Below are 26,929 nucleotides of genomic sequence, written 5' to 3'. Positions count from 1 at the left end.
AAAGATTTATTTTGTGGGCATTTTTACATGAGGCACATAAAGTTAGGCATATTTACAAATATATGGGTTTAATTGTTATATCAATAAACCCAACAGTTTTATTCATGGCAAACTGATTCATTAACTCATGGTTAAATGTCCCCCCAAAAAAGGAGTAGTCATTACTACTTACAGTACAGCAACATTGCTGAAGGTATTTTGTTAAGTAAGGCTTAGGAACTGGTTAAATCTTTTAAGAAACATGGTTTTTTTTCACTTTGCATTCAGGCTAACTAACAGTTGATTACATGCGAAATCACTCTAGTAGTCCCAGTTTGTCTGCTCATCAAACTAGCGTTTCACATACTTGCAAGAACATGTAAACACAGCTTTGTTAATACAAGCCAGCACTTGTCAGTAAAGTCCACACCTCAACTACAAGCAAAGCAAATATCAGTATATTCTTACATACATTTAAAGCTGTAGTTCTGATAGTAGCTCCACTTCCCTCTGATATATTTAGATCCATAACTGACTTCTAATGTCCAAAGACAGTTTTGTTAAGATTTTCTATAATATATGTTTAGGGGCAGTCACACATGCTAAGAAAGTAACTATCTAAAGTTAACCGGTTAAATACCAGTGTTATGAGCAAACTTCTTGTTTCATAGAGAGTATGTTTTTGTTGTGGTTTTTATCTGATAAAAAACAATCGCCCCTATGTAGGAATATTGAACTTGTCGGTAATGTTCAGCTATGCAGGACCCAAGAGTAAAGATACCAGCCGCTGTGGGTGCGGCTCGTGACGTAGAGGTAGAGCATGCGACCCAAGTAGGAATGCCTCAGACCTCAATGTAGATGTCCTGGGTTCGAGCCCTGACCCGGTGAGACCTTTCCTGCATGTCTTTCTTCTCTCTCCACTTCTCTGTTTGTTTACAGAGAGGTTTACTCTGTTTTCACAAACAGAGTAAAGGTTTCAAAAATCGCAAACTCTTTTAAAGGATCTAATTGGTTTACAATAATTCGGTCAAGGTTTGAGCGGTCCCTATATTGATGCTTGTTTACTTTACTCTAACGGGGTCTTAATCCCAAAAGCCAATGAATAACCCCCTGCTGCGTTTTCACAAAGAGGATCCAGGTTTGGTCCCTCTCAAACTGTTCTAAGCAATCTTTGTTCAGTCTAAAATGATCCTGTTCAGGTTTAATCTCTATGGATTTGTAGACGTTAAATTACAACATAAATGATCAAAGGCTGATCTCATTAAAAAACGATAGTGGTGTAGTGCTGATGGGAAGCACCAAAGCAAATGCCAACTTTGGTACAGTTAACCAGTCAGAATATTTTTACAGTGGTTCACATCTTTTCTCCTGTCTGTTTGGTTTTTCTTAAGGAGTATTCAAAATGCTAAAAGACAAACGGTTTAAATGCGCTTCAGACTTCTTGAGTGTTGTGAGCCAGTCCCACAAGCAGTTTGAGCAGATTCTGTCTGCACAGTCAGTGAAGCAGGAAGTACTCCCTTTAATTCAAAATAAGGGCTTCAAACATGGACACGGTGTCGAGCTTTAAACCATTAGGACAAAATATCAGGGTGTTTCTAAATATAATGAGATTCTGTGTCACAAGACATCTCGCCTCTATGAAGCGGTAACATTCAACAGGTGGAGGTGATTTAAACACTGTTGCAGAGAAGTAACTTTGGAAATATTCCTGTATAGATTCTGAATCATTTTTCATTTTTTTTTATCTTAACCTTGTATAAAAGAAAATTCCAATTGGAGTGAATCTAAGCCTATGCAACTTAAAACTTCAATTGTGTTCAATTCCAACAATCCTCAAGCCATGATGAATGTTATGATTAATTATGAACCAGAAGCAAATGTGTTCAGAACCTAAACTACAACAAACGTTTTTATATTCCTGTTTGAACCTGAAGGTCTGTTCCAGCCTATTCGTGTGTGGTTTGCATGTTCTTTCCGGATGCTCGGGTTTCTACAAACAGTCTGAAAACTTGCTAGTTTGGGAAATTATAAATAGCTTTCTGGTATGACTGTGTTAATGTTGTCTTGTGCGTTTCTGCGCTGTCCTGTAATGGACTGTGCAGGGTGTAACATTTTAATGCCACATTTAACATTTATTGCCTTAAATAGTTACATGCCTTGCCAGTCCAGTGCCAGCACATGCAGTTATGAATTATTCATAAATCCAGTTTAGTTTGCAGAACATCTGAAAATCACTCTGTGAGGCATGAACAACTGACTGAGTTCTGTTCATAGATTAAACAAAGAACTTCTCTCTTTCTGGATGGACAACATTGAGATTATTTTTCAACTCTTTCCCTTTGGTTTGGCTGGGAATGATGAAATCTGCGCAAACTGCACTGGTAGGATTGGGTTCATCATATGTTTGTCTGCCCGGCTGGGAATTACTCCCCGCATTAGTGATGGGTTAGGCTCTGCAAATGCCTGCAGGATATTTTATTCCAAAAACTTTTCTTTAACAACAAGCCTCCTGAATGACAAAATGTGACCTGGACCAGTTTTTACTGGTTTTAGTCACAGCTTGCTTCCACATGTTTATAGCCAGCAAATTATTTAGAAATCCTTGCACTGCTCTCACATATGGTTTAGGTTTGCTGCACCCATACAGAATACTAGTAGACACCAAAAAGCATATTTTAATTAAAAATGCGCATTCTCTGAGCCACTCTAATCAGCAGATGCTTTATGTTAAGACAGAGGAAGCTTAAATTTTAATCCAGTTAAATGAAGATTTGCACCTAAATAACAAAAGAAATAAAAATAAAAAAGTGGCCATAGTATGTTTTATAGGTGACGAACTATACCTAAAATTACTTTGACCGGTAGCTTTAAAGTTTTGCTCCCCTCACTCGAACATGTGATTTATCCCCATACCTCCTGATTTAGTAGGAAGTGCTTTTAATGCACGTTAATGATTTGAACCGCAGGCCTGCCCTGAGTTGCTCAGCCGTTGCTACAGCATATGAGAGGAATTCAACAACGCGCTTATGGACACTTGCACTTCAAGTTGGAAAAGGACACATCTAGTAGTACAACAGGCTTTGATTTACAATACCAAATCTGTATCCGTAACATCGATACTCCATGTACGGGCTCAGCTGTTAGGAGCTAAGCTGGTGTCATCTGCTGTGAACAGGAAACAGGAGGCTGCTGATAAGAAAGCGTTTCGTGACAAAGAAGAGCTTCTTGTTCAGCTCTAATAACCATACCTAGTAAACACAGACACCCTGGCGGGACAAATCTCATTTTAAAAGCGGGTGCTCGTTTGTACATGTAGTTCCCCTTTTAAATTAAAATAATTTGGTGACCTTACTATTAATAATTGTTTTATTTGTGCAAATGTAATGGAAATAAGATACAGAGAGATGAGTAGTGATTGTTAGGTGAAGTGCCTTGCTTGCTACTAAAGGCATAAAGGAAATATTTTAAACAAATTAAAATAGGTTTTATGTTTGATAGAAACATTTTATTTCCTTTTTCTTGACAGATGTGCTTGTTTTTCTAGAAATGCTTTTTAATAGCTGCACTGTATTTCAGGCCTGTTGCTTTAATCAATTAGGTTGTTGGATTATCAAATAATCTACCACTTTATTGTTTGATCATATACAGGGAAAGAACAAAGAAAAGTGATGTAATTTTCCACCACTAGACATTGTATCAGGTTTACCTGTCGAGGCCATAAATATAAAAATTGTGTTTTAAAAGCATTTTATTGGACACGGTGATAACATGTACGCTGCAAGGTGAGGAGTCCTCTTATGGTCACGCTCTGAACTATTGCGTACTTGACTGCTGGGCAAGCACAGGATTAAAAAAAATGAATTTAAAAATCAAAGCGAAGGCACTGCTTTTTAATGTTCAAATTGCAACCAAAACAAGTTGGATTTTTTTTTTTCACTAGCATCCTATTCCAAAAATCTCAAATTCTTTACTTCATTTTGCTTTTGTATTTTTGACATTTTCTCAAAATAATAGTTTTGCATGTACTGATGCTGCGAAAAATCTTAAATTGCAATAGTTATAATATCCATGTGAGGGTTTATAGGCTTTGGTTCGCTTAGAGTTTACTGCGAGGAACTGAACCACCCCAAAAAGTTACAAATTAACAAACTCATCAACTGATTCATCTGAAACTAAGTGTACTTGAAGTATGAAAACTCCTATAGAGATCTCAACTGTCGCCCAAAGGTTTGATAGCAAAGTCAAAAAAGATCATGGTGTCTTCTCAGAATGTAATTATCGGGTATTTTTGTTTTTTTATATATTTTGCGGCACTAGAGACCTTTATTTTTCAATTTTTCCGACAGTGGGCAAAGGTCTCCGGGTCCGGGACTCAAACCCGGGACGGCCGCTTCGAGATTTGTACCCTCTATAAATGGGTCGTGTGCTCAACCCCTCGGGTATGTTTCTTATATGTTCTCATAATTAACCCTCTCTGGTTTTAACAGCCAGCAACTATACGATACATCTTTATTATGCACTAAAGTTATGACTCGATAACCCTAAAGCTAAGGCCTTTTTTTATTTTGTTAGTCATTTTTCAACCTATTCTTACCAACGTGTTGTTTTGAAATGGTTTACCTGTATTGGCCTTGCTTCCAACTTTTTGACCTGTAGTGCATTAGGTGGCTCAAAATGAGTTTATTGTAAATCTGACCTAAACCTTTGGCCGTCCTAAGTTTCTCTCTCTCAGTCCGTCTTTCTCACACGCTCTCTCTCCTTCCTCCACTTCTCCTCCAACACTTGCAGATTAGTCATGGATCCGATGTAGCTGTGCTCGAGTGCTGAAACGCAGGGCACCACGCACAACCGGTGTTCTCCTTCTCTGGCTTCGCTTCATGTCAGAAAACAGCAGAGTCCTACGACTACAGCCTCGCGTCTGGTTTAAATCACACCTGTTTGAACATTAAAGGCTGAAAGGTGATTTGAGCAGTTCTCATCGACCATATCGAAGCATTGTTAGTAGGCACCTGTCATAACGTGGACCTCCTGGAACCTTTGGCTTCTTTTTCTGCTCTGATTTGTTGGTGTTTAAAATCAGTCTTATCAGCGCCTGTCATGTTCTTGTGGAGCTCAGTTAACTTGATCAGAACCAGAATGAACTGAATTGTGGGCCTCATAAATTAGCCACACCTATCTCTTAAACATTAATAGCTCGTGTAATTTAGGGCCCCAGTTTAAAGCACATAAGGTGATAGTTTGTGGTTGGCTGGTGTGATCATGTGACTGTGTGAATGAGCTTATATAGTAATTAACTACAGACAGCGTTGTTGCTTCTGGATTACTCCATGCTTATTGCAAAGCATATCAGCCTGGGAGGTGAGGCTTTTTCTTCATGGCACGAGAACAAAAGATCCAAACGGCGTCTAATAAAGACGCGCCAGTCAACCACAAAGGCTGTAAGTTTGCAGAATTCAGGTACCTCCTCACAATTTAGCAATCTGTTTCCCTGTTGCTTTCCCGCTGCAGCAGTACTGTCAGATTTCTCTGGTTTGGTTTCCTTTCATGTTTGCAGTCCAGCAAGCGGAGGGTTTTCAATGGTTGCTAAGAGCAGAAAGAGATGTGCTGTGGGTTGTGCGGTTCTGTGGTTTGAAGCTGTCTGTTTCAGGTCTGCGCCAGTCGGAAACATCGTCAGTGATCCGTTTGTGAAAATTCAACTTCTAAAATTTATGACTTAACATTTATGCACGTTTCTTCTTTTTTTTAATGAAATTATGTGGTTAAACGTCTAGTTTAGTTTCTGTTTAACATGTCTTCATAATGTTGCTCTGATTCATATTCAGATAAAAAGGCACAGGGCTATCAGGACAGTGTATATCTAACACTTTCACGCATCACAGCTCATAACAGTTTTGATAATCAAGAAGATCATCTAGAACTTTGGTCAGATGTCCAGATAGAAATTGTCTCATCCAGATCTTTTCTCTCTCTTTTGTTTTTCTCTTTGTTCAGTCGATGCTGATGAGATTAAGAGGCTAGGGAAGAGGTTTAAGAAACTCGACCTAGATAACTCGGGCTCACTCAGCGTGGAGGAATTCATGTCTCTGCCGGAGCTGCAACAGAACCCGCTGGTGCAGAGGGTTATCGACATATTCGACACGGATGGGAACGGAGAGGTAGACTTTAAAGGTAAGCCTTTAACCCTGCTGCAGTGTTTAATGGCTGCTTCTCAACTCTACTGCTGTTATTGGTCTTATGTTCCAGAATGAAGTTGATTTGCACCAACCTTGAGTTGTATCTGTCATGAAATATGGTTTTCTGTGACTGAAATGGAAGGGTGTGCTTAATGTATCGGGTTAAATATTTCTCTAATGCTAAGTGTACACCTCAAGAGTCTCATGTCTTTGTATATGGGCTAAATGAAAGCTAACAGTAGAATCAGTCTAGAAATGCTGCACACGTTTCTCAGGACAGGAGATGTGTTGTAGAAATGAACAGTTTCTCTGCATGTCTGATGCTTTCTTTCTAACGAGAGCACTTTAGAGGATCTATTTGAGTGTACGTTCTTTTAGTCTTGGAAGGCATAGAATAGAGAGAAATATGTTTATGGTTAGTTGTATGGCTGGTAGCTGTTGATAGTAACCACAGTAATGAGCAAATCCCACTCACTGTTTTCCTTTGAATGTTCTCAACTCTGTAGGGAACCTAGGATTCTTGTAATGACCAAATCAAGAATGGAAACACATAATTTTAACATTTAAATTGAATACACTGTAAAACATTTCACATATTTTTTTGGTTATGTTGTTGATTTCATTTAAGGAATTAGTTTTTTTTTCCGTTTATGAAAACAATGTCAGTGTACCCATTGATGTTCACAATGAAAGCACACAATAAGAGTCTGTATCGGTCGCTGCGGCTTCCTGTCTGTCGGGGATGATTGTTTCAGCCTGACAGATGTGTGGAAGAGCCCTTGGTACAGGACAACACATGGCTGACAAGCCTTCATGGATATTAATATTTACAACCATCAATGGAAAGGACTCAGTTTATGAAGCAGGAGAACTTCCGTCTGTAAGTTTTATCCAAACAGGAATAACTGGAACTGCAAAGAAAACATGTGAGCTAAATTATCTACGGGTCATATCAAAACAGACAGGAGGGAAGCTAATACTATTAATACCTATTACTCAATTATTCCTATTCAATTAAAATTCTCTATTAAACTGTTGACATTTAGTCACATGATGATTGAAACTTCTAAGGTGAAGGTTTTGGGGTTATTTGGTAAAGCTAGGAATTCAAAATAGTTCAAAGCAATTTGTAAAACTCTAAAAAATAAAACTGCTAACCTAGGACCAGTTCAGTTGTGTGAAATAATTTCCACATCTGAGTCTGTATTGATCTTTGAGTTTCTTAAAGAAACAGTAAGGAAGTGGAACTAGATTTCCAAGTCTATGACCATATAGTGGAGCCTAAAGGATTTTCTTCTTCTTCTCAGAGTTTATTGAAGGAGTCTCACAGTTCAGCGTCAAGGGTGACAAAGAACAGAAACTGCGATGTAAGTAAAGCTCCTTATGCATTATTTTCACATGTGACCAAAGGTTTCTCTGCTTGTTTAGGCCATCTTATCACCAAGCCACATGTTTGTTTTACTGCTGAAAAGGACACTTTTATATTCTGTGTTCCTGTCCTCCTTTTAAAACTGCCTTAACCTACCGGTGCAACTGGGAACAAAATCCAATCCAAGAAAACTTAACATTTATCTAAGATAAATGTTAAGTTTAAGCTTAGTTCTGCTGCTATTTTCTTGGCAGTATAGCTAATTTGAAAATGTTTAGGTGAATTTGAGGTATCAGTACTTTTATTCTACCCTCAAAGATGCGTTTCTCAACAGTATGTAATATCTGTTACTCAGTGTTTGCATATAACTAACCTTCACTTTCCCTTTCCTTGTCCCTTCATGCCATGTGCTGGACCACAGTTGCTTTCAGGATTTACGACATGGACAAGGACGGCTACATCTCCAATGGCGAGCTCTTCCAAGTGCTGAAGATGATGGTGGGCAACAACTTGAAGGACACACAGCTCCAGCAGATCGTGGACAAGACCATTATAAATGCAGACAAGGATGGAGACGGCAGGATATCCTTTGAGGAGTTCTGTGCAGTAAGTCGACGCTCTCCTGGGGTATTTATGGGGGCAGTGACATTTCTGCTGATGCTGCCGGTTGTGGAGGCGGTAAAAGGTCAAAGGGGAAAGAAATCTCTGCAAAGACCGCTTGTTTGCACTGAGGCTCAGCAGCTCCGGGTTTCAGTTTCAGTGAGTGAACACTGCTTATGTGGGAGGAGCTGTGTCATCCAACAATCCTGAGGTCTGCTGTGATGAGACTTATCTGCTCTGTGGAGAGGCTGTTTGAAATCAGTGCAGCGAAGCACAATTTCTATACTGTCAGAGTGATTTATACTCCAGCCTTCTTGTGGAAATTAAAAGTACACCATCTACTTTCAGATCACAGGGGCAAACAAAGTTGTTTGAACACAGTGGGTGTTCTCGTTTGAAAAGCCACATCCAACCAACCTGTCTCTTGGTGGCCCCCAGAGGAACCAGTTTTCCTCTGAGCCAGTTTCTGACATGAAAGGCTCCATATCTGGCTCTGACAGACACAAGGCCCACATTTGACAGGTAGATCTCCAGAGCCTTGAACTAAAATGGCTCTCCATGTATTTTTGGAAGGGTGCAGGAGAAGCATTTGCAGCTCAAACATTTTGTGCTTGTAGCCGTTTTTGATTCTGCTTGAAGAGTGTTGGCAGTAAAACAAGGATGGAGTATTTACAGTAAGATTCCCCTACTTCATGGTTCTGTTTGAACACGTGCTGCTTCTCCGTCATGGCTTACAGCGACACTAACAGCGCCTCACAAAGGTCTTTCACACGTTGTCACATTACTTCCACAAACTGTGATGTATTTTATTGGGGTTGTATGTGATATACTGTGATAACAGATAAGTACATCAATGTGGAGTGGATGGAAAGGAAGGCATGGATTTCAAAATTGTTTCTGAACAAAAACCTGACGATTGCCCCTTTTTATTCTGATTGACCTAAATAAAATTGAATGCCGCTGCTTTCTGAATTCACTTTATTGGTAAATAGCCCAACATCGTTTAATTTAATCGTAGTATAAATATTCTGCACCCCATAAAACTGGCCTTTTATGGAAGAGTGGCATAAAGTTGCGAGAAAGCCATAAAGGTCCAATTTGTCGGTTGATATAAGCAGAAGTAGTGGATCTGTTCAAATGAAACCAGAATTGAAGTAGAAATGCATATCGCCCTGCATAACCCTCCATTCTCACAGCGGAAGGTGGTGGTGGCAGCATCATGCTGTGGGGGTGCTTTACTCTCATCAGTGTTCAGACAGAAAAGTCTAGAACTTCAACATTTCTCACATTTGGGTAACTGTGGATAAATAAACATTGAAGATAAAAGAAATATCCAGTCTTTTCCTTATTGCATTATCCCAAAGACAAAAATCGGAATTTCTAAAAGGTAAAGGGCTTTTTGCATTGATTTCTGTTTAGATGATGACTTTTTATCTTTTTTTTTTTTAGTTACTAACAGATACACTCTATCATTTAATTAAAAAAAACAACAAAGGAATAATTTGACAATTTCTTTTAGCTTTTAAATACCCAAGGTTGGCAATCTGTTATCAATTTAGATCCCAAACAAAGCATTTTAATTGCTCTATCTGGGAATTTTGGGAAATAAATGCATTACTAATAAAACTGAGAGATAATCTAGAACAATCTGTCCAGATTTTTTTTCCCCTATTCATCTAAATTTGTCCAGATACCACACAGTTGGATTGTAAACCAGCTCAAGCAATGTGTTATTTCATGATTTAGGGTTTAAAAGCAAACAATGGTAAAACCTATCCCAAATGTTTTGTAATCAAATATCCATAATGTTATCAACGATTGATGTAAAAATGTAGAATTGAGTTTGAAAAAGTCTGGAATATTGAAACAGAAAATTAGTAGGAACCCTCTCTAATGAGAGGACATATCCCGAAAGACTTAGAGCGGGAATTGCATCAAAAGGTGGTTCTACAAAGTATTGACTAACAGGGGCTTAATAGTAAGTTATGTCACTTTTCAGATGGATCGTTTTCTTTCCACTTCATACTTGCGCGCTACTTTGAGGCCGCCTGTCACATAAAATCCCAGTAAAATACAACCTGGTAAAATGGAAAAGAGACATTACAGATGTTGCCTTGGTAAATCAACATGTCCTCATGAAACGACCTGTTTTAAACAGTGGGGTCCAGAAATGAACGCCCTAAAATATGTACTACTACCTGTTCTTTATAATGTTTTAAACGTTTGCAGACATGAAGTCAGACATGCCTGAAGTAAAGACTCTCAGCTTTAATTTGAAAGTAATGGCCTCAAATGAAAATACAGTGTGAAACAGCTTTTTATTAAGAGCGCAAAGGACAAATAATGTCCTCATTTGAAATGACCTTGTTATAGATATAGATATGTAGCTCTTAATTGAGTTTATATTAGCTGGAAGAACTGTTTGAAGTTGCAGGAAGTTTGGCTTTAGTGTTTTTCTATAGATGACCAGCATGCACAGGTACAAACATTACCACAGCACCTTACAAACTGGGCCTGCGAGGTCTTAAAAACTCATAGGTCCAAAATTTACTCATCATAGTTAAAGGCCTTAGAGTCTTAAATACATCCAGATTTCTCACATTAGATTTTATTTAGAACTGAAGGGTTTCTTCATTCTTTTTATTCATTCATTGATGAACTCATTTTGTTAGAAATGGACTGGCTGCATTCATTTGTTCTTTTTGTCATAGTTTTGGAAGAGGAATTTAGGTGTTGTTAAGCTGTAGCAAAACCACAAGGATTATGATGTTGGGCAAACGGCCTCGTTGAAGAAATAAAACGTTGGAGCATCTTTGTCCTTCTCTATGAACCAATAAAATAACTCTGCTCCTGAAGCTGGCTTATAGCTTGGGGCAGACACGTTAAGGAGCCAACCCCCGGGGTCACATCTGGTCCTTGATTCAATTCTATCAGGTTAAATTCTGTTTTATATGCATTGCAACTACAAATCCCAGGATGCACTGGAACAGCCAGCCTGGCGCCTCTCGCCACTCTGTTATATGCACAGGCTTGTTACGTGGCCCTTCTAGCGAGGGGAGTTCCTGCCTCAAGTTGAAGAATCTCGGGGTCTTGTTCATGAGTGAGGGGAGAATGGACGGGGAGGCCGACAGATCCATTGGGGTGAAGAAAAAGTCCCATCTACATTCCTACCTTCATATCATAAATTTGGGTAATGACTGAACGAACGAGATCCCAGATGCAAGCGACTGAACAAAGCTTCCTCTGGTGGGTGGTCGGGCACTCCCTTGCAGATGGGGTGAGGAGCTCAGAGTAGATCCGCTGCTTCTCCACATCGAGAGGAGTCAGCTGAGGTGGAACACCTCCTTCGGGAGGCATGTCCCACCGAGAGGAAGCCCAGGAGATGGTGCAGGACACGCTGGAGGGGACTATGTTTCTCAACTGGCATGGCAACGCCTTGGGCGTCCCCCAGAGGAACTGGAGGAGGTGTTTGGGGAGAGTGATATCTGGGTGTCTCTGCTGGAATTGAAAAGACCCTAAAAAGTCTTAAACCTTTCTAAAAATTGCAGAAAAACTTCCACTCTGTTTTAAAGTGACGTTACCTTTTTCAGTACGATGTTTGATGCACTTTTACTATCACATACTTTAGCCAGTTGACCAGCAATGCACAGCACCAAGTGGGGGAGGGTGAAGCAGTTGTGTATTCACATCTTACAGTTTGGCCGTTACTATCTTTAAACTGAAGCCCAGACTCTGGATTTAATGACTCATAATGGGTAAAAGCTCCAACGTAAAGGCGTTGGTGTTAAAATGTTTCTCGTCTAACCTGCGGTCTGTCTCTTGCTCCTCCCTCCTGCAGGTGGTTGGCGGCCTCGATATACACAAAAAGATGGTGGTGGACGTGTGAGCGCCCTCCGCTTGCTGAATCCCCCTCCTCGCCCTCAACACTCACTATCTCCACCATCTCCGAAGATCTGCTCAGGACGTCTGGCAAAACGCTTTCTGTGTAACTCAATGGAAGTATTCTCTCTCTATGTCTCTCTGTGAAGCCGCTTTTTCTTTTCTGTTTCAAAAAACCGCGGGCCTCGCGAAGCCAACTTTGAAGTGTTATCGAACTGTAAATCCGCAATAACCCGGTCGTAGCACTTTAAGAGACTGAAGGACACCCATTTGTCATTTGCAAGAGCATCTCTGGTTGTGGAAGAGAAGGCAGGGAGGGGTTAGAGGAGGGCGCAGAGAAGAGGCTGGTTGGCTTGTTCATATTTCATCCTTTTTTTTCTTTTGTTAATTGTCATTTTTGATATTTATTTTTGTTGTCTTTTATAAAGAAAAAAAATACAACTATATATCTGCTTTTTTTTTTTGTTTTAGAGGAAGTGTGTAGTGTATTTACACGTGCAGCAGTACAGCTAGAAAGTAGGGTATGAAGTGCCAACCAGAACATATCCAGAACCAGTTCAAGTTATTAACTATCATCACTGCATTCATTCACACGGGGAAACCCGGAGGGCGAGGCATCGTTAATAAAAAAACAAAATTTCAAAACGATAATTTCTTTTTTTTTTTTTTTGCCGTCTGTTTGTTGTTGGGTTTTTTTTTCGCTCATGCGCGCAGTTTGAATTGACCAGTAAAGCTTCGAATCACTCTTAGCAATGCTTTTCATCGGCTTTCTTTTTTTTCCCAATAGGATTGCTAGTTTTATTTATACGTAAGAATGTGTTTATTTTGTTGGACATCATCCGTGTTTCCTGTCATGAAATTCTAGCTAGGTTAAATTAATGCCAAGAAAATGTCTTTCCAGATAAAAAAAAAAAAAAAAAGGATAAAAAAAATCATGGCTGCAAACTGATGCATGGTTTACTCTTGAAGAAGCATTGTGCATCCAAAACACAATTTCCAATGCAAAGATTAGCTCAGCACTCGCTAATGAACTGTAGTGGAATCATGACTCGTTTCCAGGTGTCTCTGTGATGTTAGCAGACCATGCTGGATAACCTTGGCAAAGAACCGGGAGGGATTAATTGTGAGATCACAGGCTGTGTGTGAGGATGAAGCAATTTAAAGGACTTACCTGCAGGCAGCAGTTTTTGATTTAAACAGATATGTGTATATTAGGTAATCAACGTGAGCTCATCTTGTCGGACAGCAGGAGGAGGCAGCCTTTGCATCCAAAGCATCTCAGTGCAGTACAGGACGGGGTCAATTCCCTTCAACTCAAAAACACTTAACCTTAGCACGTTAGCATGATCAGTGTGCAATGGCGTTAGACTAGTTTATATCTGGAGCGTGTATGTTTCAAAAGTTGGCTTCCACTCCCACTTTCTCTCACAACCATGTTAAATGTAAAATTCAGAAATTTTATTTGTTCAATTCCAAGGGGAAAATGCGTCCTACTATAAACAGCATTGGGATACATGTCCGTTTTGCTTTGGAGGCCAACTGCTAGTTTTAACAGGATTTTTCAGTCAGATCTGGAGTGCTCTCTTGTTCCCCATCCCTGAGCTCTGCACGGCTTGGGCCTCCCTGTGCTTGCATGACATGGAAGTATATTTTTTGTTGTGCATGTAGATCAATTTTGAAATAAAACTCTTGTTTACACATGGATGGTGATGTTAATATATTTAAGAATTTTATGGTATACAATATGGATGTTGCCAAACTTTGGTAAATGTACACATATTATGAGCGGTAATCCAAATGAACTGAACTACATGTAACTTTTTTGTATTTTACCCGGGTCAGCGAGATGCTTCGATTCCAGTAAAAGTCGCATATCTGATCCTGTCTCAAACTGCCACACACTGTACTCAGCTTAAAGGGGAAAATTGTTTTTTTTTGTTTTTTTTTTCTTTTGTATATAAGTATTTGTTAAATGCAGTTCTGGCTCTCTGTTCTCTGTATAGATCAGACCGCGCTTTAGTTTGTAAGTGCTACTTTTCTTTGAGGGAATTGGGTTCTTTTTAGCTTGCGTGGGAATATCTGAAAAGATTTAAGTTTGAGAACCTTTTTTTTTCCTTTTCTGCATGCTGCATATTATGCTGTGGGACTGTTGGAAACTTGATACTGTATGAAAATAAAATAAAATTTAAATAAACTTTGAAATGTTGAAAGTAACAACACTTTTCCATCCTCCTCATTCCTGTTTCTAAAATTTAGAATTTTAAAACACCTTAGGTTGAATCAGGGGTGTTTTTAGAGTCATTGGGGGCTTTAGCCCAAATCCAAAATATTTATAGGTAATTTAAAATTAAAATAATAGAGGACATATTGTACTAGTTCTCTGTCTCGGCTGGTTTTAGACTGAATGTAAATTATTGTGAATCAAACAAAAAGGGTTTGCAATAAATTTACTTTTTATTTTTGTTAGAAGCTGAATGAAGGACAAGGAGAAACAGAGTTCAGGCCTGATGAAAAACCATTTTGCTGAAGCAAATAATGACACATTTTGAGGTATTTAGAAAAGAACTTAATCTGAATTTTTGCTGACAAAAGTTTTTCTTAAACTCAAGAGATGTTTTTCTTTGGGCCAGATAAATGTGCTTCTTTTGTCATCTACATAAATTACCTTTTTTAAACGTTAAATTGTCTTCAAAGTGTTCCACTCCTGAGGCTCCATTGTCTTTATTCTTATATTTCAAAAAAAGGAAAGTGATATAAAGTTGATTTTCCTAAATCTTAGACATTTATGTTATTATGCCAAGAGCTTTTGAAACATTTTATTAAAATTGTTCCTTCTTTTATGAACCTGTTCTCTTTTATCGCCATCTTTTCAGCCGTTTCATTCCACTTCTGAAGAAATTTGTCCTGCCAAAAATAATAATAGAAACATTTTACAACCCAGTCTTTTGTTCTGCATGTGAGACATTAGTGCAGTTCTTTCTATTAAACACTTTGAGAGGAAACGGTGTTAAGTTGTGGTGTTTAAAATAGAGCATAGAGCCTCATCCTGGACCTTATCAGTTCTAATATTATAGTTATTAATAATTGTATTCATATGGTATGTATGTCTCACCTTCAGTAAAACTGTATCCTTGTTTAATGAGTTTAGTTTTTATAATATTACATGTGTAATTCAGAAATATAAAATAGTTAACTAATCAACCTGTGATTAATTGCAATGATTTATTTCTTAATTATGCTGCATCTTTAAACCCAGAGCTGTATGTTTAGAATCAGCACAGAAGATATGAAAGATAACAGGGAGGCTTACCTTTACATTTCTACTACGTCTTACTGGAACCAGGAGATATTTTCCTGGTTTATTGAGCAACACTTTTTTCTGTCTACATGTAGAACTGGACTATAAGACTTGCTGCAGCCATGAGATCAACGTGTTGATCTGAAGGACCTTTTAATGTGTTCAGCTACGTTAGGATTAAATGCTTTTATTTTGAAGTAAAGGACCAGATATTTTCACATTATGATGCAAATCCCGCTAGAAGCTCACAGAGAAGGTAGCTGCTGTTTTCTATCACAGACACATCATTTAACTTCACCTGTAGCTCAGGTGAAAGTTCCTCATCATGACCCTGAAGATGCTCTTTAGAGTGAACCTCCACCTCATGTCTTGCTGGGTGAATCAGTGATTATCTGTAACTTACAATTAGCCCATTCCAAGTCAGCATTCAGGTTTTACCGCTATCTTCATCTGAGTTATACCGCTCTGCTTCCACTTTTTCTTGAACACACACCCACCAGGCTCCCACTCTTCGGTTGTCCCTGCGGTTGCTCTGAAATGAACCTGTTCGAGCCGCTCAGTGTTACTTTTCTGGTAATGAAGAAGGCAGGTCGACCTGGAGTGAACTGCTGTTCTGGACTTCTCCAGAATGGCTGTGCGCGTAGTGCGCAAATAAGTATTTTTTGTCTTCTCCTTTTAACTCATTGTCAGGTTAGGTGGAGCGGGACGTGATTATATGGAACACAGTTGAAAAAATCTGTTTTTAAATCAAAATGTGAAGTCCAACACCATTTTTGTGGTGGATCCAAAATGTTCTATGTACATCCTTGAGCCTGTATTTATAGGTTTGAGCCTTGTGTGGTTTTGAATCGCACACATTCATTAGTTTATCATGCCACCCTGAAAACAAGGGTTTAAATCAGAATCAGCTTTATTGCCAAGTTCGTACATACAAACAAGGAATTTGACTCCAGTACACTTTGCTCTTTTGTTCTGTTTTTACATTACAGAATATACAAATTTACAATTTACAATGTACACATATCTAATAAAAAAGGTGCATTTGCAACATCTGTATGCTGTTGTTCTGTACTCTATTGAATGTTCATCAGAGAAACAGCCTGGGGGAAGAAACTGTCTTTGTGGCAGCTGGTTTTAGTGAACAGTGCTCTGTAGCGGTGGCCTGAAGGTAAAACTCTAAACAGTTTATGTGCAGGGTGTGTGGGGTCTGCAGATATATTAGCAGCTCTTTTCCTGACCCTAGACCTGTATAAGTCCTGGATGGAGGGAAGATCAGCCCTGATTATTCTCTCTGCAGTCCTGATTATTCGTTGCAGTCTGGACCTGTCCTGTTTTGTGGATGAGCCAAACCACACTGAGATGGATGAAGACAGGGCAGACTGAATGATGGCAGTGTAGAAGATGACCAGCAGCTCCTGTGGAAGGTTGACCTTCTTGAGTTGCCTCAGGAAGTACAGTCTCTGCTGGGCCTTCTTTCGAACAGTGTTTATGTGTGAAGACCATCTCAGGTCCTCAGAAATGGTGGTTCCTAAGAACCTGAAGTGGTCCATGACCGATACAGTGTTGTTGAGGATGGTGAGGGGGGTGTATGGGGGTGGTGTTCTCCGAAAGTCCACCACCATTTCCACAGTCTTGAGTGGGTTGAGTTGAAGGTAGTTCTGACCGCACCAGTGTACCAGCCGATCCACCTGCTCTCTGTATGCAGACTCATCACCGTCCTGGATCAGTCCAATGACAGTGGTGTCGTTTGCAAACTTAAGGAGTTTCACGGACGAGTCCGATGAGGTGCAGTCATTTGTGTACAGAGAGAAGAGGAGTGGGGATAGAACACATCCCTGGGGGGCACCAGTAGTTATTGATCTGGATCAGGAGAAGATGCTCCCCAGTCTCACCTGCTGCTGTCGGTCTGTCAGGAAGCTGTTGATCCACTGACAGGTGGAGGCTGGGACGTTGAGCTGGGTGAGCTTCTGGTGGAGGATGTCTGGTGTGATGGTATTGAAGGCCGAGCTGAAGTCTACAAACAGGATCCTGGCGTACGTCCCTGGGTGGTCGAGATGTTGCAGAATGAAGTGTTAAATGTTAAAAAAAAAGCTCATAGTGAGTTGCATTCATACTTATTAGTTCATTTTCTCCCTAGAACAGTAAATGATTCAAGTATGTGATCATAAACAAATGAGGAAACCAGGCTACATGTATGAAAAGTTCAACCAACATGCTGCTGTAGCAAGTAGATATCCCACATGTAGACAGTCATAGGCATGTCCTGTCATGTTTCATCTACAGCAGTGTTACATGATGATTCAATCATGACTATCAACTGTAAACTCCCCAACACCCAGTCACTTCAGAAATACTAACAATCTGAAGCGTGTATTTAGGATAAGAGTCACATAATCCTGATTTAAACTAACTTTCAGCATTTTCTTTGGAAGTTGACTCATGGTGCTGTAATTCCTTTTATGCAAGTTCAAATGCTGCATTATTTAAAGTCAAAGTGTCTATTTGTTGTTTCTCGGTTTGCACTACAACGTTTGACTACAAATGAAAGAACTTTAATCCATTAGGGTTCTCTTCAAAAATGTTGGGTACAGTTATGAGAAACAGTAAAAAGATCCTTTGACGGCCATTATGCTCTAACATATTTAGACGTATGGATGCCTTATCAATTTTAACAATACTGACAAATTCAGTCTGAAGAATCTGAAATCAGCCATTCCACTGTCTGAAGAAAAAACACTCTACAAGTGGACCTTCAGCTACAAACATGTCTAGGTCTGGCTCTCCAACTACGCTCGCCCTGAAGTAAAAAAAAATAAGACCTACAATGTAATCACAGGACCTACAGAAGGCTACTTTCAATAGAATCAGACATTAAACACATTTAGAATTAATTGGGACGTGCATAAAAGAAACCTTTGGTCTCTAAGACCAACATGAAGGCCAGATTGGAGTTTGTAACAAACCATCTGTAAAAAAACAAAATCACTGATGAAGCAGAACTTGACCCAGCAGCTTTACACGTACTCAAATATACCAGAAAATCCAACGATGCCTGGCTGAGTACTAAGTCCTGGGCCCAGTGCAACCCCCACCCCATGTGTCCTTCACAGAAATAGACCACCTTGCTTGTTTTTTCATTTTTATTTATATAACTCATACTTTCTGTTACCCACTTTGCAGTACTGTGTTCATAAACTACAACATGCATGTCAGACAGTTGATCAGAAAGACATGAAGGTTCTGCCCCAAATTGCAGTCCATGACCTCAGTTCCAGGAAGGGAGCAGAGAAACTCCGGAGAAGCCAATCAGTTTCAGAATCTCTCCGCAGTCCTGCTGGCCACCACTCTGATGTTACCATAAACCTTTGATGGTGGACTTCCTGTGGAGATGAGGTTTTAAAAGTTATTTGCAGCATTAATGTGAATTTACAGAGTTCTGATTGAAATGTTAAAAATCACTGGATGATCAGCTGTTTACCTAAAATCAGGTTACATATTGCTGTTCGGGCCATCTTGATATTCTGAAAAGAACCCAAAATGTGGATTTTCCTGTTGAGAGATGTGTAGAGATGATTAGTTTGTAAAAAAAAAAAAAAAAAATTTATTTCACATTTATCAAAAATGTTGGTTTAACAATGAGGACACATACGTCTCTGCGAGAACAATACGAGTCTTTGTCACATTCTCAATGGTGAATTTAGTTTTTCCTCCCTTCCCTGCTATTCTTCCGATGGCCCTCGATAAGTGGTCGCCTTTCAGTGGTTTTACTGCAGAAAGAATAAACAGTTAAATCTGCAGGGGAGAAAAGGAGGGAAGAAAAAAAGAAAAAGGTGCACAGAGTATGAAAGCAGATATCAGTCCTCTGGTGTTACAATCTCACCGTCTGTGACATCAAAGCTTTCAAGGAAAAGCTCATCTAATCTGATGAGAGCCATGGCATCCTGGGAAGAGGAAGGGCGATTGTTACATCACTGGCAGAAATCCAACAAGTTATAGATTGAGAACTGCATGCAGTAGTGCTTCACATTTAAGTGTCTTCTAAAAAAAACTTTTAAAAAGTACACCAACAATAACAAAAAAACGGGGTCAATGTCAAAACGGAGAATTATTGGCTTGATTCCAGCCAATCAATACTAAGGATTTAATCCCAAACATGTCTTGCACTGATTGCTAACTTTAATTAAAATACATGCTTAAATATTTAGTTTGTCCTGAGCTGTCCTTCTGCAAAACTAAGAATGTGTTCATCAACCCTTTACTCACTTCGACCTGGAATCCTAGAACGAATGCTTTAACAAAATCTGCTGCTTTTGTGAGGGCGCCGATATCCTGCGTTTCTTTGCACGTCTGAAAAATAAAATACACGCAACAGACAGATCTGTAAACGCAACGTTGAAGAAGAAAAAAAAAAAAACACTTAACAATATTACTTTAAATCAGTGTTACCAAAATGTTTTGGGGAAACTTACTTTGATTTCCACATTCCTGGTTTTGAGGTTGAATCGTACTTGAAGCTGTAGGTTTTCTACGATGGGAGTGAAAATCTTCAGCCAGTTTTCCTTCAATGGGGTGTATCTGTGAGCTGGAACTGCAATTTTACGCATCTCATCTGGACCCTGAGTCACACACAGTACAATTAACATTACCCACCGCATGAAGGCATAAACAGAAACATTTCAAATAAGGCCAACTTCAAAATAAGGTAAAACTCTGTGGTAAATATATATCACTTATTAAACTCAAATATAATAATTCCACTTTGCATTTGAGAGACATTCAGATGAACAACAAATACAAGAGTCAACATATGCCACACCTTATCCTACATGTTGTATTTACATGTTTACGAGTTTTTAGTTGTCAAGAGACACAACGAGATGATTACATGTTTGGTTACTTGGATAAATAAGAATTAGGAAGAAAATGAACTTATGTTGAGTGAAGATAGATAAATAGCTAAAAATACTAAATCTAGAAACTAAAATTGTTTTATTTTGAAACACTAATTTTCTCACACTGTTTAAAAAGGAAATTGTTAAAGCAAGAAAACATTAGTGCTCATAGTAGCAAATCAACGAACTCTAATTAGGAGAGAGAGGAAAACTTGTCAGCAACACCAAAAGGACGAAGACGAGGATAAAAATAACCCAGAGAGAGAATTTAGGTGTGCTCATATTTATCAAAATAGTAAATATAAAATCTCTAATGTTTTGCTGCCGACGCATCAAAACTGCTTATTACATTGGTGTCACTGATGCTTGTATAAATCTTTCATTGTTTTAATCCGTCTGTTCTGATAGTGACGTCATCACTTTAAGGAAGTTAACACACATTTCTTAAATATGAACGCTGAACGCTCAAGCGACAGGTAAATATAACGCACGATGTACGCATGCGCTAGGCAGCTTCTACTTAAAGGGAAAGCACACAAAACAACTTGGTAGAGAATTAAAATAACAATGCTAGTGAAAGTAGTACATACTTTTTTACATTGATGTGATACACAAAAATGCAGATAGATGGTAATTACCCGTAACTTGTCTCCGGAGATCGGTGGAAACTGCGGCCGTTTGATGGCCACGCTCTCCTCCGTGTCCATGTCCACTCCGCTCTGCTCACGTTTACGTTTCTGGGTCTTTTTAGATTTCACCTTCGTAAACGCCTCTGCTCCATCTTTATTCTCCGTGCTCACTTCAACGTCTACAGGTGGAGTTTTTTCAGTGTCCATCTCTCAAAAATGTGTTTTAAAGTTCGGTTACCCACAGAAAACTGGACGAGACTGTGGCCACAGAGGCATGAGGTGCGACGTGAAGGACCCAAACAGCTGCGTCATCGACGCCTGAAGAGTGAAAACATTCTTGAACACGTTCAAGACTTAGCAAAAACTTTAAATATGTCACTATTATTTAGTTTAATCTATAACTGTTTTTATCCTAATTATGTATTTCTCTGAGTATACGATATTTACTTAACAACATAAATATGCAGTCAGGCATATCCGCGGACAGCAACAGGCTCTGACGTGTGGGAGGTTTCTTTATTTTGTTTTGGCGTGGAGATGTCTTTTTATTAAATAGATTCTCTGCCATTTTACAAAGTATTTCAAAAGATGTCCTCGCCCCTTTCGAAGCCCCAGATTATCGCACACATCCAGAAGAGTCTGAACTACACGGTGTTTGACAGCAAATGGATTCCGTGCAGCGCCAAGTTTGTCTGCCTGGGGAACTTCGCCAGAGGAACAGGGGTGATTCAAATATATGAAGTGCAACACGGGGAGGCTCAGCTCATAAAAGAGGTAGTGTAATCACTTATGCTGGGCATTTTTTGTTCAAAAATAATCTTATGAACAGACTATCCAAAGATTCCAAGCGGGGATTCTAGAAAGCTCTGGCTCGCTTGTATCCATGGTTACAGCCAGAAAGATTGTAGGCAGGAAATGTCCGTCCACCGGGTTGATAGGGGGGAGTTCACTGCAGAAACAAGGTGATACAGTGTGACTGCTATGGTCTGTAGAAAGGAAACAATAATAGCTAATTAAGCTAGTTATTCGTGGTTTTCAGTGTGTTTTATTGTGAGTTTATGTGAAAGACCACTGCAAAGTTAGAAATTAAATTGCTTGAACTAAACCATTACACTGTAGCTTTGGTTGTATGTTTAGGGTTGTTGCTGGACGGTGAACCCACGCCCCAGTTTTTACAGCCTCCAGCAGGTTTCCCCTGGATTGCTCTGTAATTAGTTCCATCGTCCTATAAACTCTGATCAGTATCTCTGCACCTGCCAAAGAAAATATCCACACAGCCTGATGCTGCCACCACCATGCGTGGGAGTGGTGGTCACCAAACATAGCGTTGTGCATGCTGGCCAAGAAGTTAAATGTTGGTATCATCTGACCAGATCACCTTCTGTGCTGGGCCTCCTACATGGCTTGTGGCAAGTTGCAAACAGAACCTCTTTGGCTTTATTTAAAAAAGCAAAAAAGTTTTTTTCCTTGCCACTCTTCCATGAAGGTCAGAGTGCACGGAAAAGCTGTACTGTCTACAGATTATCAGACCTGAGCTGTGGATCTCTGCAGCTCCTACAAAGCTACAGTGGGCCTCTTGGTTTCTTCTCTGCCCAAACGGTCAGCTTAGGTGGATGGCTTGATATGGTTGCAGGTATGCTGTACTCCTAGGATTTATGGTTGTAACATGTCACAATGTGTAATAACTCAGGATTCACTGTACATTTGTTTGTCTTTATAATGTTCCTTGATATTTTAGTTTCTCACCTTTTTTTTATTTGTCCCATTCTTGGAGCTAAACCATCTCTTTACTTCCCATGTTTCAGGTGGAGAAACCTAAACCCATAAAGTGTGGGACGTTTGGGGCTGCCTCTCTTCAACAAAGACACATAGCAACCGGAGATTTTGATGGAAATCTCCACATATGGTATTTCATCTAGGTCTACTTATACCAAACTGTATGTGTATTCCTAGTTGTACAGTGAAATTAAATACTAAAGTCATGTTTTGGTAAATCTCAGTGAAAATCTAGGTTTTTTTTTTTCTCTAATTTTAAATTGTTAAACTCTTAAGGATCACTTCTGTTAATAATGACAAAGATGAGTGCTGAGGTAAAAGTTAGTTCATCGAGGCAATGTCAGACCCAATATCACATGTAGTGCACAAATCTCTCACATCCACAGGAATCTTGAAGCACCTGATGTGCCAGTATACACTACAAAGGCCCATAAAGAGATAGTGAACAGCATCGATGGGGTTGGTGGCCTTGGAATTGGTGATGGTGCTCCTGAGATAGTCACAGGAAGTAGAGACGGTAAGAACAACTTTAATCGTGTTCTCTTTATAAAGAAAGTCTTAATAGCTCTGAGATAAAGATGATTTAAAAATGGGACTGAAAGAAAATACTTTTTTTTTTCTGCTGGGTTTTGCAGGGACTGTAAAGGTGTGGGATCCCAGGCAGAAGGATTTACCAGTGGCCAACATGGAGCCTGTGGGAGGAGAGACCAGGAGGGACTGCTGGACTGTTGCATTTGGTAACTAAAATATCACTGAGTTCAAGTACAGATAATATGTGGCAAAAATATGTAATATCTTTTTGTTAGATGTTCATTCATCTATTCTGTAGTTAAAGAAAAAACATCAAAACTACCGTACCTTGTAAAAGTATTCATATCCCTTGAACTTTAACATTTTGTCATGATATAACCACAAACGTCAACTATTGGGAATTTACATGGAAACCAACAGAGTTGTGCAAAGTTGTGAAGTGGAAGGAAAAGGGGAAAGGATGTGATTTATGGTTTTAAAAACTGCTTACAAATAAAAATCTGAAAGCTGTGGCATATATATGTTTTAACCCTGCCTCACTCTGATATACCTAAAGGAAGCTAGTGCAGCCAAGAAGTCACCTACACTATTCAGATTCACAATGTGCTACTTTGTGTTGGTCTGTCTTATACAAAGGTTTGTCATAAGGGACAAAAGTGGTTATGAGTGCTTTTGTAACACACTGTGTGTAATTTAACAGTCTTTTTTATAAAACAATGAAATATCCTTAATGGATGATGTTTTTTGCAAATTAAAAAGAAAAGTTACATTTTTACACTGTTTTCTTTCGTTTTTGCGAAAAAGGCTCCTTCATATTAAACGGAGGATAAACTGTGGCACTGTTAGGGAAATCACAGCTCAGTAAGGACCTGAAAGTGTTTGTCCACTACTGTATTTAGGGCCATGAAACCTTGGTTGATATTTATGTCTGTTTTCAGTGATCTTCTGGGGATTTCAGATGTATCTAATGTCAATTTTAGGCCACGCCTTCAATGATCAAGACCGATGTGTGTGTGCTGGCTATGACAACGGCGACATTAAACTCTTCGACTTGCGGAATATGTCTCTCCGATGGGAAACCAACATTAAAAATGGGGTGAGGTGGAAACATTAGTGTGAAAATCCCTTACAAGGAATATGACATACAGATACTTTTTCTAGCAGCCAATGTTTCACCACAGCAAGAAAATTACTTCAACCTTAGAGATGTTGGACATAACAATATAGTTCCATGCACTCCTGACCCTGAATGTCATAAATTTGGGTCTATTAATCTTTAGTTTGAACTGCTCCGTTATTGGTGTAGAATGATTATACAACAAACAACTTCAATGAATTATATAAGTAAGAATTTGATGCTCAAGTTTTAATTTGAATTCTCCAATCCCCACATGTTCCATAGCATGTTGCACCTTGCCAACATAGTTTCTGTAGCCATCAACAAGCTTCTGCCATAACTTTGGCTGGGATACTTGACTGCTCTTATTGGGAGACTTGATAGAGGTCAGTTAGTCTTTAGCAACATTACCAGATTGTCAACAGAGTTGAGGTCAAGGCTGTGGAGATGCCATTTGAGAAGCTAAAAACAACCAGACTTATCCATTCCAAACCCCGTTCAGGTGTGAGGTTAGAAATCATTATTTTCAGAGATTACAGTCCACAGTTGTCCGGGGTACCATTCCCAGCCCGAGGATAAAATTTAATTTGCAGCAAAACCAGCCTTTCAGTCATAACTGAACATTAAAACATCATTTAGACGACATATAAACCCTCAGGGAGCTGAATGCTCCCATCAGGTGTGATACTAAATGTAAAAAAAACTGCACTGCTTTGATTGTTCAGCTGCTGCTGTTATTCACTCCCTATTGGATCTAGATGCTCTATCTGTCTGTACGTGGTTGAAGTGGAACCTGATTTTGGTTTTTCTTGCAATCTGAACAGGTGTGCTGTGTGGAGTTTGACAGAAAGGACATCAACATAAACAAGCTGGTGGCCACCTCACTAGAAGGAAAATTCCACGTCTTTGACATGAGGACTCAGCACCCCACCAAGGGCTTCGCCTCCATTTCCGAAAAGGTGATTATCAAGGGTGGAGCGGGAAGCGTGGATGTTTGGCTTATATTTCTGAGGGGGAAAAAATGTCAAAAGAATATTGTCTTCATTATTATTCCCCCAGTTGTTTGATTAGGAGGGAAACTGGCCTGTGTGTTGATTTGAGCGTTTTCACAGCTGGAAGCATTTTCGGGGTCGTGTTTGTCTAAGTGTGGCCTTTTTGTGGGAAAATGTGGGAAAAATACACTCGGTGCACAGCCATCTCAACAACTGTCTGTAAGGCCAGAGACATCAGGGGTTTCAGCTTTGGAAATATTTGTCCAAGGTTTAACAGTTAGTACATTAATGTCTGAGGTTGCAACAGGAGTTTTGGTACAAGAAAACATCTGCAAATCAAAAACTAGACTCAGAAAATAGAACAATTTATTATATTATATTTTAAATGTGTAACCCATTATTGGTGGATTTTAGTAGAAACTGTTTTATTCATGAGATAAAAAAGAGACACCCTAACCGGCATGATCACACTGATATTTTAGCTGCTTTTTTATGAAGTAAACAATCTTTCTTTTTTTATTTTAGGCTCACAAATCAACCATCTGGCAGGTGAGACATTTACCACAGAACAGAGACATCTTTATGACTGCAGGGGGAGCAGGCAACCTACATCTGTGGAAGTAGTAAGTAATCAAAGATTAATCTGAAGCTGGAGCAAATTGATTAATTGCGCTGGGCAAAAATTTTCATACCCCATTCACATTTTTGTTTTTACTTTAGAGCAAAAAACATATTCATGTGTTAGAATGTCCCAGTCAAAGTCCAGACCTAAATCCAGCTGGCCAGAGCTTGTGCTATTTTGCAACCTCAAAAGAAATGTTCTATAAAGTATTGACTCTGAGGGGCTCAATACATGTGTGTAGCATCGGATTTTTATTTCTAAAGAAATGTGAAAAACTCAAAAATCATTTTTCTCTCCCTTCACAATTATTTACTACTTTGTGTTAATCCATCACATACAATCCCGAAATAATACACTGATGTTTTTTGTTGCAGTACGATAAAAGTAAAAACAAGTTCAACAGGTGTACAGTTTTTCAAGGCATTGTTAGTACCAATCCCATTTGTTTTGTTTAAAATCGTATTTCCAGTGAGTATCCTGCTCAGAGAAGCAGGAAGGACTCTGATGGCGTGGATGTAGGCGTAGGTGGCTCCGTCAACCTCTTACAGAACGTCACTCTGTCCACCCAGCCAATCGCCAGCCTCGACTGGAGCCCCGACAAGCAGGGCCTATGCCTGTGTTCGGGCTTTGACCAGTCTGTCCGCGTGCTCATCGTCACAAAACTCAACGTGGCGTAACAAAAGGAGACTGCAGGATGGGCCAAAGGAGTAGATCTGTGAGGGAAAACATCTGAAAATTACAGCGGCTGAACTCTTTCATCAGGCGCAAACTGTTTCCAGTGTTGGCAGTTGGATACATTTAGTTTGCCTTGAGTGAAATGGGAAAATATTGTTTGAGTCAAGTTGTTTCGTCTGTAAAGGAAAAGCCTAAGAATGTGTAGAGAATATAATCCTGCAGTGCACAGAAGTACTAATATTATCCCATATGAAGAAGACTTATTATCTAGGTTGGTTTCTGTCTGAGGCTTCCTGAAATGCCTGTTTTTTGTCCAGCTACGCTGGTTGTATTTTGTTAAAGTGTTTAGTTCTGACATGACTCTGTTTTCAGATTAAAAGCGTTGAAGGGAAATAGA

The 26,929-nt window shown here is 39.3% G+C and overlaps 3 protein-coding genes across 3 annotated transcripts in view; 2 read left to right on the top strand and 1 right to left on the bottom strand.

Annotated features, from left to right (window-relative positions):
* ppp3r1a (protein phosphatase 3, regulatory subunit B, alpha a) overlaps positions 1 to 14,214 on the top strand; it is a 40,307-nt gene extending 26,093 nt beyond the window's left edge. Inside the window, exons 3-6 of the mRNA XM_047351746.1 lie at positions 5,971 to 6,147; positions 7,460 to 7,519; positions 7,943 to 8,127; positions 11,960 to 14,214. Of these exons, the coding sequence (XP_047207702.1) occupies positions 5,971 to 6,147; positions 7,460 to 7,519; positions 7,943 to 8,127; positions 11,960 to 12,007 (470 nt within the window). The 3' untranslated portion in view covers positions 12,008 to 14,214. The remainder of the gene's footprint in view (positions 1 to 5,970; positions 6,148 to 7,459; positions 7,520 to 7,942; positions 8,128 to 11,959) is intronic.
* Positions 14,215 to 18,424: 4,210 nt separating this feature from the next.
* pno1 (partner of NOB1 homolog) lies at positions 18,425 to 21,118 on the bottom strand. Its single transcript, XM_047351138.1, has 7 exons — positions 20,829 to 21,118; positions 19,768 to 19,914; positions 19,562 to 19,645; positions 19,179 to 19,239; positions 18,948 to 19,065; positions 18,777 to 18,847; positions 18,425 to 18,678 (listed from the first exon to the last, which is right to left on the bottom strand). The coding sequence occupies exons 1-7, from the start codon at positions 21,024 to 21,026 to the stop codon at positions 18,611 to 18,613; spliced, it is 747 nt and encodes a 248-aa protein (XP_047207094.1). The 5' UTR covers positions 21,027 to 21,118; the 3' UTR covers positions 18,425 to 18,610.
* A 179-nt stretch (positions 21,119 to 21,297) lies between these two features.
* Positions 21,298 to 26,929, top strand: dnaaf10 (dynein axonemal assembly factor 10). Its single transcript, XM_047351137.1, has 8 exons — positions 21,298 to 21,593; positions 22,625 to 22,725; positions 22,982 to 23,112; positions 23,231 to 23,332; positions 24,107 to 24,222; positions 25,068 to 25,202; positions 25,761 to 25,858; positions 26,327 to 26,929. The coding sequence occupies exons 1-8, from the start codon at positions 21,408 to 21,410 to the stop codon at positions 26,532 to 26,534; spliced, it is 1,077 nt and encodes a 358-aa protein (XP_047207093.1). The 5' UTR covers positions 21,298 to 21,407; the 3' UTR covers positions 26,535 to 26,929.

This window comes from Girardinichthys multiradiatus, chromosome 22, assembly GCF_021462225.1.
Source record: "Girardinichthys multiradiatus isolate DD_20200921_A chromosome 22, DD_fGirMul_XY1, whole genome shotgun sequence".
In the NCBI taxonomy this organism is placed as follows: Eukaryota; Metazoa; Chordata; class Actinopteri; order Cyprinodontiformes; family Goodeidae; genus Girardinichthys; species Girardinichthys multiradiatus.
The sequence above is the reverse complement of the archived record's forward strand: the minus strand, read 5'-3'. Positions and strand labels throughout refer to the sequence as shown.

What these genes read in the sequence shown, in the direction of transcription:
- pno1 (XM_047351138.1), bottom strand. Translation starts at nt 21,026, where the DNA reads ATGGACACTGAAAAAACTCCACCTGTAGACGTTGAAGTGAGCACGGAG. An exon ending in TCTCCGGAGACAAGTTACGG is followed by an intron (nt 19,915 to 20,828) that starts GTAATTACCATC and finishes TGTGTGACTCAG; the next exon opens with GGTCCAGATGAGATGCGTAA. An exon ending in AAGCTTTGATGTCACAGACG is followed by an intron (nt 19,066 to 19,178) that starts GTGAGATTGTAA and finishes TTCTTTCTGCAG; the next exon opens with TAAAACCACTGAAAGGCGAC.
- dnaaf10 (XM_047351137.1), top strand. Translation starts at nt 21,408, where the DNA reads ATGTCCTCGCCCCTTTCGAAGCCCCAGATTATCGCACACATCCAGAAG. An exon ending in AAACCAACATTAAAAATGGG is followed by an intron (nt 24,223 to 25,067) that starts GTGAGGTGGAAA and finishes CAATCTGAACAG; the next exon opens with GTGTGCTGTGTGGAGTTTGA. An exon ending in TCGCCTCCATTTCCGAAAAG is followed by an intron (nt 25,203 to 25,760) that starts GTGATTATCAAG and finishes TTTTTATTTTAG; the next exon opens with GCTCACAAATCAACCATCTG.